Raw genomic sequence first — 12,104 nt, 5'->3', positions numbered from 1 at the left:
TTAGATAACTTTTTATTATCCCTAGCACAAAGATACTTTACCAGGCGACATAATCTTCTGCTTCATATTCTTCACTAACATCAATTTCCCATCGATCTACTAATATGAGGTATAATTCTTTTCAATTCCTGACCCTTCATCTGGACTACATTGTCAGCATCATTCTTTTAATCCCGCACTACAATCGTGATTACAACAATCTCTTTACTCTTCGTTAGTAATTAGTACCTTGCAAGGGAGAGAGAACATTTTGCCTTCCCCCTTTCACTTATTTTCAATTTTTGCTTAGATATACATACATATTTGTCGTCTGAATACTGAGCCTTCTGTATTTTGTTACTTCTGTATTCTCTCCCTTGCTTACTGGAGTGGAATCTCAGCTTATAACGTTTGATCAATGGCTGAAATTTTGGGATTCCTGGGTTCAAGTCTCATACTGTGGCTTTTGATACTTTTTACGTACAGGAAAAAATGTATATATATGTATGTTATTATTAAATGACTTTAGTGAATGATATTTAGGATTTTTACTATATATAATTTTAAGATGTGTGTTTAAAATTAAAAACGAAATGCAATTTTTTAAACTAATTTTTATTGCATAAAATTTTAATATTTTTACTATAGATTTACGTACAGTAATAATTATTGTTCATTATAACATCAAAAAATTTAATTTAAAAATGTCTAAAAGTAACGATATGACAATATTAATAATATTTATAATATGTATGTATGCATGTAGGCATATACATATACAATATCTATACATTTGCATATGTATAAAATAAGTTAATTATATTAAAATAATGAAAAATTCACATGAAGAACAAAATTACTTACGTTTTAATTTATTTATTTTTATTTTCGTATTTTTTTATTTATTATATAATAATATACATATATCAATAATAATGATGAAGGCCATTATGTAGAGGAAAAGTCTTTGATTTGATTTATACTTTACTAGTTACAGATATTCTCGTAATAATTATATTAAAGTTATTGTTTAACCAATTTATTAATTCTACTAATTATTTAACTTAATATTTTTTTTCATTTTGTATATATGATAACAACAAAATTAGTAAACACACACACACACACGTAAACATGCTAATATTATTTTAAATTTAAATAATTAATTTAATAAATTCTTTCAACATAATTTCTAATTAAAATATTTTTTATATTTATTTTATATATATATATGTATATTATAAAAAAACTTAAAATTGTAATATGTTATTATTTTATACTTTTCACTCAAGAAATTTACTAAATTTAGTTTAACTGATTTTTTATAATATAATAATATAATTAATATAATTTTTTTATTGATAACTTATAGCAAGTATAGAAGACGTCTATTAGTTCCTTAATTTCTTGGTGCTTCAGTTGCATTTGGTGTTTGGCTTTGTGCTTGGCCGATGCTATTGTTGCCGCCATAGAGAAAACTCGATTGCCTTATCACAGATACTGTCGCTGCAGCCACGCCTGCTTGGGGTGGTGGTGCCGGTGCTCTATGCTTCTTAAATGGTTGATAAGCGGGCTGCAATGGTTTTGGTGCAGTTATTGGATTTGTTGTTACTGGATTAATGTTGTTGTTGTTCGTGATGTTATTATTTTCATTTGGTGCTGAAATTTAAAAGTCGATCAAATCTTTGGGAATGTTATATTTTAATTAACTGTAACAAAAATCTGAATAATCTTAGTATGATGAAAGTTGTTCAACAATTAACCTGATAAGGCCTAGGAAAAGAAAGTATATATAACAGAAGCTCATGTCCCCATTTGATATTAGGAACCCTTCAATAAAAAACCGTTTGGGCTTCTATTCGGATAGGGTCAACTTCAGAACAAAAGTTCCTTAATGGAAGCAATGAACCTAAATTCCTATAAATTTCTATTTTATTCTATTCCCTCATAAAATATACAGAGTTGTAACTATTGTTACAAGCAAATAAAAACGACAAGTATTAAAAAAAGTCATAGTATTCTGTTGTACTAAGAGCCTTTGTTGGTTGGTTGTAGTGGAAGGTCAGCATATATCTCTCCGCTTACTACAATTAGCAATTTTTCGACATTTTAGGATCACATTTTTCGTAAGATGTTAAGAGATAAAAACTAAATCCATCCCGTCGAAGTTATCTGAGTACCTTAATCCCTATCTGTTTCTTTTCTATTCTCTTGCGTATTATAATTCATTTAACCAATAAAACAAATGATTATTTATTACATTTAGTATAAGAATGTTCAGAAGTTTCCAAAACTTTTACCAACTAAAGAAACGTAGTATAACCGAATGGTATGAACGTAATATATTTATAATATATGATTATGTTACGTGTTCTAGCTAATGAAAGTTTCGGTAACTTCTGAATAGTTCGAATACTCAATGTATCAACATGAATTAGACAATATGATTTCAATCATTTGCTTAAGAGGCTTTTTTTTATTACAATATGCTATAATTAATACAATTGATCTGTAAAGTTCGTTTTAACGAATAAGTTCGATAATTTCAATGAACTAGTTCGGTACTTTATTTTTACGAACTGAATTTGTTCAGAAAGCTTTTATTTATTAAAGTCAATAATCTAACTCTATATTTTTTTTATATGTTCCAAATTAGAATATAAATTCTAATAAGTAGATTATTTCAATAAACTAGTTCTGTTGCTGTTGTTGTTATAGTCCGCTGGGACCTGTAAGCCGATAATAAGAAAGAATTTACAACACAATTACATAAATGGGGATTTGGATGAGTAGTGGTTAGTAGTGGGGGAAACTAGTTCTGTATAATTTCCTTTAAAGATTTATTTCAGTATGTCATTTTTATATATATTTTTATGAAATAATTAAATATTAATTTTAATTTAGAAGTTCAATGCACTTTTTGAGTCGTTCATTTTAATGACTTAGGTCAGCAAGTTATTTAAATAGACTAGTTTGGTATTTAACTTAAATGATTTATCTAAGCAACTTTAAACTGTTACATGGACTTAGTGGTGACAGCATCTGTTAAGAGACTGCAAACGCAAGGTCATATTTTACCTAACCCAAAGTATCTCCTGCTACAACTGGCTTCTTCAAACGCAAGAAAACTGTTTATATGGCCCATATTTTTCCTAATTCTAAGTATCACCTACTACAGCTAATACTTTAGGAAATGATTGAAGGTAAAGAAGGTATCGATAAAAATAAGTTATTATCGTTGAGAAGTATATGGCTGAGTGAATTTGAGTGCCACCATTTGGAGGTGGTCAAAAATAGAGAAATATTTTCACACATTATTAAGAATAAATAATATCATATTTTTTTATATATACGAATTTTATATAATCGTTAATTTTCGGTAAAAAATTGGAAATGAAGAAGAGAAAATGAAACTATTTATATTAAATAATGAATACTTCTGCAGTTCCAGTTTTATGGCTTGAAATAATAAAATTTTTGCTTAATTAATTCTCTCAATGTATTATTTCGTTTGTAAACTTAACAAATGTTTCAGAAGTTTAGAAGCCATCTAAACGTCAAATAAAATAGTGGAGAAAAACAATTTAATATAAAAAAATCTTTTATAAATGAAACAAAAGCTTTTAACTGAAAATTATAATTCATAATATTTATTAAAATTTTTCTTTTTATAGTGTATTAATTATTATATAAGTATCTTGGTTATCATGCTACATAAATTATTTTGTACAACTAAAAAATAAAGATCGTACTAATTAAAATGTAGTATTGATATGACTTTGCATTTCAACAATATAAGTATATGTTTACTCAAATAAAGTTATTTAATATAAGCTTAAAAAATCAAAAACAATATAAATTTATGCATTACTGCCTATTTAATAGTTTTTAAAAATATAAAGCTATATTTGTTAAAATTCATTATTTTATATTATCTATTTATTTCACTTAATACTTCAGATAAAATTATTTTAATTCAAAATTAAAATTTATAAAAACTATGTTTGTTACTAAACAGAATTTTAAAATAACAATTTTTAATTAAAATTCTTGTAAGTAAAAAAAGTAAAAATTATTTTTAAGCTTAAAATATAACTTAAAATTTTAACTTATGGAAGTTTTAAAACGATAAAAAAATTAACATTTTTTAAATTACTTCTTCCAAGAGAAAACAACTTTTTTATTTCTTTAAATACATGCATAATTTCTTCATTACTTTTGCATAATTTTTGCACAATTTTTATAACTTTAATATAAATAACTGCTTGAATATAATTAATATAATTTGAATAAAAAATAAAAATTAATCAACAATAATATTTTTTATATAAGTAAGTATGTACACAATATTAATTTACAGTTTTCACAATGGGGTTTGTGGAACATAGAGACCGCAACGTTGTCTGTTACTGCAACGTATATAAGTATTTTAGTAGTACTTATTAGAAAAACCCTAAACCCTGATTATGAAATATATTTTTAACTTGATGTTTAACTCCTTAACGAGTCAAGTATAGTAGACGAAGTTAAGTTGGTATAATTTCTAGTAACGCAACTTAATGTGCATTTGTGTACTTTTACTTCTTACATACCATTTGTTGCTTTAACAGTTCGACTAGGATATATCTTTTGGACATTTAAAAATGGTGGCGGCTTTGGGAATTCTGTTACATTGTGAAAACGTTTGCCGAATTTCGCTTCTAAATCGACAACTAAACGACTAACGGAATTCGCATTCGATATGTTGTTGCCAATATTATTGCCGAATAATGGTGCGCTTGCAGTTGTTGGTGGTGTTATGGGAGCGTTAGCTCTTATAGATGAATGCCGCTGTGGTGGCACAGGTGGAGCTCCACTGCCAGTCTAAAAACAAATAAAAAAGTTATATTAAAAATTTTTAAAAATTCTTTGTTATATTAAGTATTTAAACTATATTTATACTTTGAAATAGTGGTGGACATGCAATGACTTATAAATAAAAGTAAACCAATGACAACAACAATACATTACAACCTTAAAATAACGATATACAGCTTATAACATATTCACATATTTGTTTTTGTAATACCATTTACCATTCGTGTTCACACAACACCTAACTCAGATACACTTAATACAAGTATGCAACGTGCGAAGCAATAGTTACCGACAAGAACTAAGAAATGACACAAACAACGTTTGTGCAAATTTTGGCCCAAATATAAAAATCCTACGAAAATCAGTAGCAGACAACAATTTCGTTTCGATGTTGGAATATTTGAATGTACAAATATAATTTTGTATTTTTTGACTAAATTATTTTGTAATTTTGATAGGTTTCCGTACCTTATGCTGCTTTTAAACATATAAACAATTAAAATTATCACTAAAAACAGTTAAGCGATTTTTGTTAATAATAATTAATCTATTTTTATATTTATATGTAAGATTTTGAGGTTTTTACGAACAAAATATATAAGATAGCATAGATCAGGACATTTGAGGTTTAAGGATGGCAAATTGAATGACATTAGCTCGTAAACGGAGTCTGTGGAGATACTTGTTGAAGGAAGCCAAGACCGGATACCGTTTATAGTACTGATGATGATGATGACGATGAGGAATCTTCGTATCTAATGACTTCTTAGTTTCGGTTTACCTAATTGTAATTTACATTACATTTACATATATTTTAGCTATGATCTTATTTTTTTTTATACTATTGTGGGGAGGTCCAGATGTATATATAACGACTATATATAGTAGTCGAAACGTGGATTCTAACGACAGCAGATGAAAACCAAATTAGAACATTTGAAAGAAAGGTGCTGAGAAAGATTTATGGTCCCATCCGCCTGAATCAAGAAGAATTTCGTCGGCGTACGAATGCTGAACTACTACAACTTTGTGATGGTGAAGATGTGGTGAAGTTCGCAAAGTCGCAACGCTTGAGATGGTTAGGACACGTCATGAGAATGCCGGACGATAGACCACAAAAGCGAATACTCCATTTCACGCCGTATAATGACCGCAGCAGAGGTAGACCACGTATAAGATGGCTCGACAACGTGACTGAAGACATCAGGAAAATGGGTATACAAAGCTGGAGATCTAAAACATCATGCAAAGCAGAATGGAGAAAGCTGGTTGATGCAGCTAAAGCTCACCCCGAGCTGTAACGCTGATGATGATGATGATGATATAGTAGTTTTATACAAACTATGCTTAGTAAGGAATATTATTTTCCATAAGGTTTTGATTACAATATTATTGTAGAATATTATTTTTAACAAAAAACATACACACACATATTTCGCAATAGTTTATAACTACAAGGTTATTCATATTTTATTTTGGGAAACTGAACGTTAATTCATTGTATAACAAAGTTGAATTGTTTTAATTAAAAATGATAAAAAAATTAATTAATAAAAAACATATTTACATTTCTTCTGTAGTTCAACATCATTTTATGCTTTCAGTATATTTACTTGCTAAGAGTTAAAACTGTGCTTTATAATAAATACAGTATCTATTACTTATACTTCACAAAATTTTATTTATGGTTATTATTTAATATATATTTTATATATATAGCATGGTATACACTTAACACAAATGAGTTATAATTAATATTTTTCAAAATCAATTATTTTCACTGTAAAATCCTTTCAAAAACAAACTCGCCTCCTAGAAGCTTGCAAGGAAAATTATTGATATTACACATTTGTTCAATGCCAAATGATATGCTTTCATTTTTGTTGTTCTTACTATTTTGTTTTGATACTTTTTCCCACTCACAAGTTCTCCATATATCACATGTTTCAAGATATAAAAAATTTGTGTGGGACGTAAAAAAAGGGGGTTCTTTCTATTTTTATATATACAATTTACATATTGTATACATATTTTGTACGAGAGAAAAGAGAAGAAAGAGAGACATGTGCAGTAGAACAGTGGGAGAGAGAGGGTGTTTTATGAATGGGTTAACAAAAAATAGGATGTATATATACGCATTAAGAATTATTTTATAGGATAAAATTATACAACTATTGTTTGTGAAGAATATCTGTAAACAAACAATCCCCCACAACATACTACCCACTTTTTATCCCACGCAAATATACTCAAAATACTGCAAATACATATTTATATACATTCTTCTTTTATATAAATCAACAGGAGTATTTACTATGTAAACATTCGATAACTTTATATATTCCACCCAACACAATAACAGTTGCCCTATATTTATTTCTCACGTTCCAAAGAACAAAAGAGCATATTATTAAGTTGTTATGCTGTGTACAAAAACACAGACTTCAATGAATTTCACAGACAATTTGTCGCCGTTTTCTGCACATACACTCATCTATATAGTATATCTATCTATACACATATTTCAAAACATAGTAAATAAGACTGAGTATGCAATATTGCAATTTTAGTATTTCATAACAAGAATGAATTTTAACATTGAAAATGTGTGGGCAGAGACTTGCCACAGAGTATTTTGTGAAACTTTAAATTTGCACTTTTCTTTTATTAGTGCAGTTAACTGGTACATTGGTTATAGGTTATCTTTAAATTATGTTTTATTAAAAAACCAAAATTTCCAGAATTACGCTTACTTTTTAATAAGAACATATACAATGTCTGACTTAATTAATTTAGTGAATGGTTTTTATTTAGCGGCAAGCGAGTAAAATTAGAACATACTAATAGACCTTCAATCAATTCAAATTTTATTGTGAATTGTATGTATGAGCATTACTTTATTCAAATTTTATTGTGATTTGCATGTATATGTAAGACCCTAAGTATATTAAATGTAACGAAAAATTGCAAATTTTTTTTGGCAAATTGCACTAAAAAAAGAAGAGGAGAAGTGTACTATTAAAACCATTGAACAATAGTCAAAAACCAGAGAAATATATGCTAGACTATATATGCTAACACTTGGTAATTTGTGAAAGTCATAGTGAGTAGCTCAAAAGTTTTTAAAATTTAATATTAAAATAACAAGGTCTTTATCATACATATAATATTCCATAGTTCTCTGTAGTATGCCATCTTCACTCAGTTAGTAAATCAGTATAAATATTGCACGTTTCATAGTAATATCAGTCAAACGAATTAAAAATGGCGAAATGTTTTATATTATAAAATAAATAAAAATTGCGAAATAGTTCGAGGACGAACTGCTTCTTATAGCGCTGCAGTATCTTTTTAGATGTCCTGTTTAAATTGTATTTCGATTCTAGCAGATATTCATATAACATTGTTCTGGCAGTACTTAAAGCAGGGTACTTCTCCTATAGCTTCTAGCTTTATTTTTTTTTTTTTTGTTCATTTGATTAGTATTTAATTTCCACTGAAAGCACTGAAAACATTATTCCGTATACACGCAGGTTTGGTTTCAATTCCAAAGCTTCCTGATCTCAACTGTTCAAGAAAGCAAGAAAGTAACTTGCCGCAATCGTTCTACCTATTTCATATCTCTCTTATGTACTCTCGTTACCTAATTTATATTTGCTACTTATGAGTATGAAAGTGCGTTGCAACCACTGTCTTATAACTGGTAGTAGGACTTCAAGTCAAAACTAATGGAAAACTATTCTATGATCTAACCATCATATAATATAGTAATATATAATACAACGATGATATACACTTCTATCCACTACTAAATTATTATTTTACTGCATTCAGTTTTTAATACTTACATTACTTGATTGCCTCTGTGGCGGTGGTGGCGCTGGACATGTTCGATGTGGCGGTAATGGTGGCGCATTTATTGGCCCACCATTTAGAATAATTGGTTTTACGTTCTTATCACGAGTACTATTAGTTTTACTAACTGGACTACCGGTAGTTTTATTTGTTAAAGCTGCAGATACTGGCGGTGTTGTTGGTGCCGATTGTGTATTTTTAAATTGTTCACGAAGTGTGGATACACTACTCGAGGACGATGAGTTTGATGGCGGCTGTGTTGTTGTAGGAGTAGATGATGAACCAGTTACAGTGTTTACAAGTGCAGTATTTACAGCGCTACAGGGTGCTGCAGAAGAATTTGTTGCATTGTGCGTTAAACTATTTAAATTGGAATTAGAAATACTACGCGCTGGTGTTGGCGGCGGAGGTGGTTTAACTGTTGGTGGTTTCGGTGGCGCAACCGTGGGTCGACCTAATAATAATATTACATTAATTTTTATGTTTTTAAATATTTTTAGATATAACATTATATATACCAATTGGTGGATTTGGCGCTGTGCGTATGTTGGAGTTGATTGCGTCCTGTGATTGACATAGTTGTTGTGGTGTGCGCAATGTCCCAAAATGCTGTTGAGTAGGAAATACTGGCCCACCAGCGCTTGATATTGGCGGTGATCTGAAGAAAGAATAATATTATTAATTTAGACTACAGTTTTAAAATTGAAGCGCTATTAGGTGAAGAACTATTAGTGCAATACAACTCTGAAATTTATGAATATTATCCAAGCATAAAATATTTACAAGTGCACTAAACGTTTGATAAATTATTAGATGTAAATGTACTACTATAATATATTATGGTATAATAAATGAAATATTAAATAGCAGTTTTATATAGTTAATAGCGTATAGAAAACAATTACTTGCATGAAAAGATTTACTTAAGACATATATAAACATATATATTATATATATATATTATATAAAAATATATATTATATAGCTATGTATATTATTTAGCTTTATATATTATGTAGATTATACATTAATATTATATACATTATAGCTATCTGTATTATATAGACATATATATTATATAGCTAAATATATTATATAGATATTTATATTATATATATATATATATACATGATATATATATTATATAGCTAAATATATTATATATATAGATATATTATATAGATTTATATATGTATACGTTTATACATTTGCTTTAGTGTTTTTAAATAAATTATGCTTATGTATAATTAAATGATATGTGATTTGTGGTATTAGTAGTGATTATATTAATAATAAAAGTAAATTATATAAAACAAAAAATAAAGCATCAAATAAAGCCTCAATCAAGCTTATAAACGATGATATATATGCGTAAAGTAAAACTTTTACAGGTTAAAAGAATTTTTCACCTAAAAAGTTTTAAAGTTCTGTACCTTGGAGATTTCATACTGTGATGACGAGAGACTAATGGCCGTTGCCCATTAGCAAAGGCTAGCTGTTGTAATCCTGGAGGTTTGGGTGCAAAATTTGGTTTACCATGATTAGGCATTGGTTTAATTCCAGGCGTTGGTGATTTATTCATAACTGGTGGAGACGGTGTTGTACTATCACTACTAACACCACCATTATTACCGAAAAGCGATGATTTGTTTGGAGTTAAATTTCGAATTGAAGTATTTGTTGCGATTAATGATGTTGTAGACGAAGAATAAGATGATTTACTTATTGCAGAATCGCTGATAAGGTTGTTCTTATTTGTTTTATAATTTATGGATGCAGACGAATTCAGAGAATTTGTTGATGCAGTTTTTATTATTTGACTATTTTTATTATTTACAACATTTGAATTATTTCCTAGTGATAAACTGTTGAATAAAATAAAATATAAATTAAGAGAAAATATACAAAATAATAAAATTTAAAAATTAAAATAAAATATATTAAAAAAGTTAAAAAGTGGAGAAATATGTTTTGTGTGTAAAATGACATTAAAGTTTCTATAAATGTAATAAATTGTAGATTTCCAAAAGTATAATAAAATTAAAAATAAACTTTAAAAATAAACAAAACAGCAAAATCTACTAAACCGAACTTTAACCTTTTTCTATTTTTTTTTTTAATATAAATGTATTTGTATACCTACGAACCAAATTTAAAAATTACATTATATTACAAATAAGTGAAGTATAAAAATAAACTTTATTGTTCGAGTATAACCTATAAGTATATACACGTGTATATAGAAAATATTATCATTAAAATGTATAGCGAATGATACAAACTGTAATATCATAACAAATAATTCTACTATCATAAGTACTTTATTTAAAAGTTATTAAATTAATTTATATATATTCAATTAATATATTATACATTTTTCTAAATAACTATAAAAGTTAAACCATTCAATCCATAACAAAAAATATTATTTTTATTGATTTTAAAATAAAATTCTTTATAAAAAATTAATAGATATAAATATATATGTTCCATGAACAATAAACTGAACTACAAAATAATGAAGACTAACTGATGTCATGCGAAAAATAAATACTTACTTCAAATTGGCAGCTTTAGATTTTACTGATCCAGAATTTCCAATGACTTTGTTGCTTAATGTACTACTATTACTACTTTCAGATGCAGTAGGCGACGATGCTTTTGAATTTTTTTCTGTAACCACACTGGCGCGAATAGTTGCTTCAGTACTTTTGGCTTTTTCTAATACTGAATCCGATGTACTCTGTTAAAAACAAAAATATTATTTTATATATTCAGTATTATTCAGTTATATTTTAAAATATATTTATATTTTATAAATACAATATTATTTTAAATATATATGAATAGGTATATATATTAAGGTATAGATATATACTTAAATTGATCATTTTTATTTAGATTGGCATAAAAACTAATAATTTCATAATAAATATTAGAAGAGGATGCACTCTTTTATAAGAATGATTAAAATGTAGATCATACTCGACTATAATTCGTCAGTAAACCTGCCACAAGACTAATACCCTTATGGGTCATCTCAATAAAATTACCGTTTTTTTTAGCAATACGCCGCCACCGATGTTTCCGGTGCTTACTTGTAGTATCTCTCTTGGCTAGTTCGTTTGCCTTGCAATTGCCAAAAACATCCCTATGATCAGAAACCAAAGGTAAAGAAATATTAAACTGCATCAATATCTCATTTGGAGATGTGTAACAATCAAAATCCGTCCTGGATATATGAACTCAATTCAAAGATTTTAAAGCAGCTTAACTGGCTGATAATAAGTACACATTCCTATAAAATATATAATCCATTTCCAGATAAGCTATAGTTTACTTTATAGCTATAAACTCTGCTTGAAAAACACGGCAATGATCAAAAAATTTCCAATCTTTCTAAGAAAAACCAC

The 12,104-nt window shown here is 27.7% G+C and overlaps 1 protein-coding gene across 4 annotated transcripts in view; it reads right to left on the bottom strand.

The window, feature by feature from the left end:
• Positions 1–1,307: 1,307 nt before the first annotated feature.
• Positions 1,308–12,104, bottom strand: part of LOC119677540 (WAS/WASL-interacting protein family member 2) — a 42,798-nt gene continuing 32,001 nt past the window's right edge. For 3 of the 4 annotated variants that reach the window (XM_038088920.1, XM_038088919.1, XM_038088921.1), the window contains 6 exons: positions 11,250–11,434; positions 10,125–10,556; positions 9,210–9,349; positions 8,685–9,145; positions 4,572–4,842; positions 1,308–1,638 (listed from right to left, as the gene is read on the bottom strand). In XM_038088920.1, coding sequence (XP_037944848.1) covers positions 1,379–1,638; positions 4,572–4,842; positions 8,685–9,145; positions 9,210–9,349; positions 10,125–10,556; positions 11,250–11,434 — 1,749 coding nt within the window. In that variant the 3' untranslated portion in view covers positions 1,308–1,378. The remainder of the gene's footprint in view (positions 1,639–4,571; positions 4,843–8,684; positions 9,146–9,209; positions 9,350–10,124; positions 10,557–11,249; positions 11,435–12,104) is intronic. The other variant, XM_038088922.1, reaches the window with a different exon arrangement.

This window comes from Teleopsis dalmanni, chromosome 2 (genome assembly GCF_002237135.1).
Source record: "Teleopsis dalmanni isolate 2A chromosome 2, ASM223713v2, whole genome shotgun sequence".
In the NCBI taxonomy this organism is placed as follows: Eukaryota; Metazoa; Arthropoda; class Insecta; order Diptera; family Diopsidae; genus Teleopsis; species Teleopsis dalmanni.
Note: the sequence above shows the minus strand (reverse complement) of the source record. Positions and strands in the feature narration are given on the sequence as shown.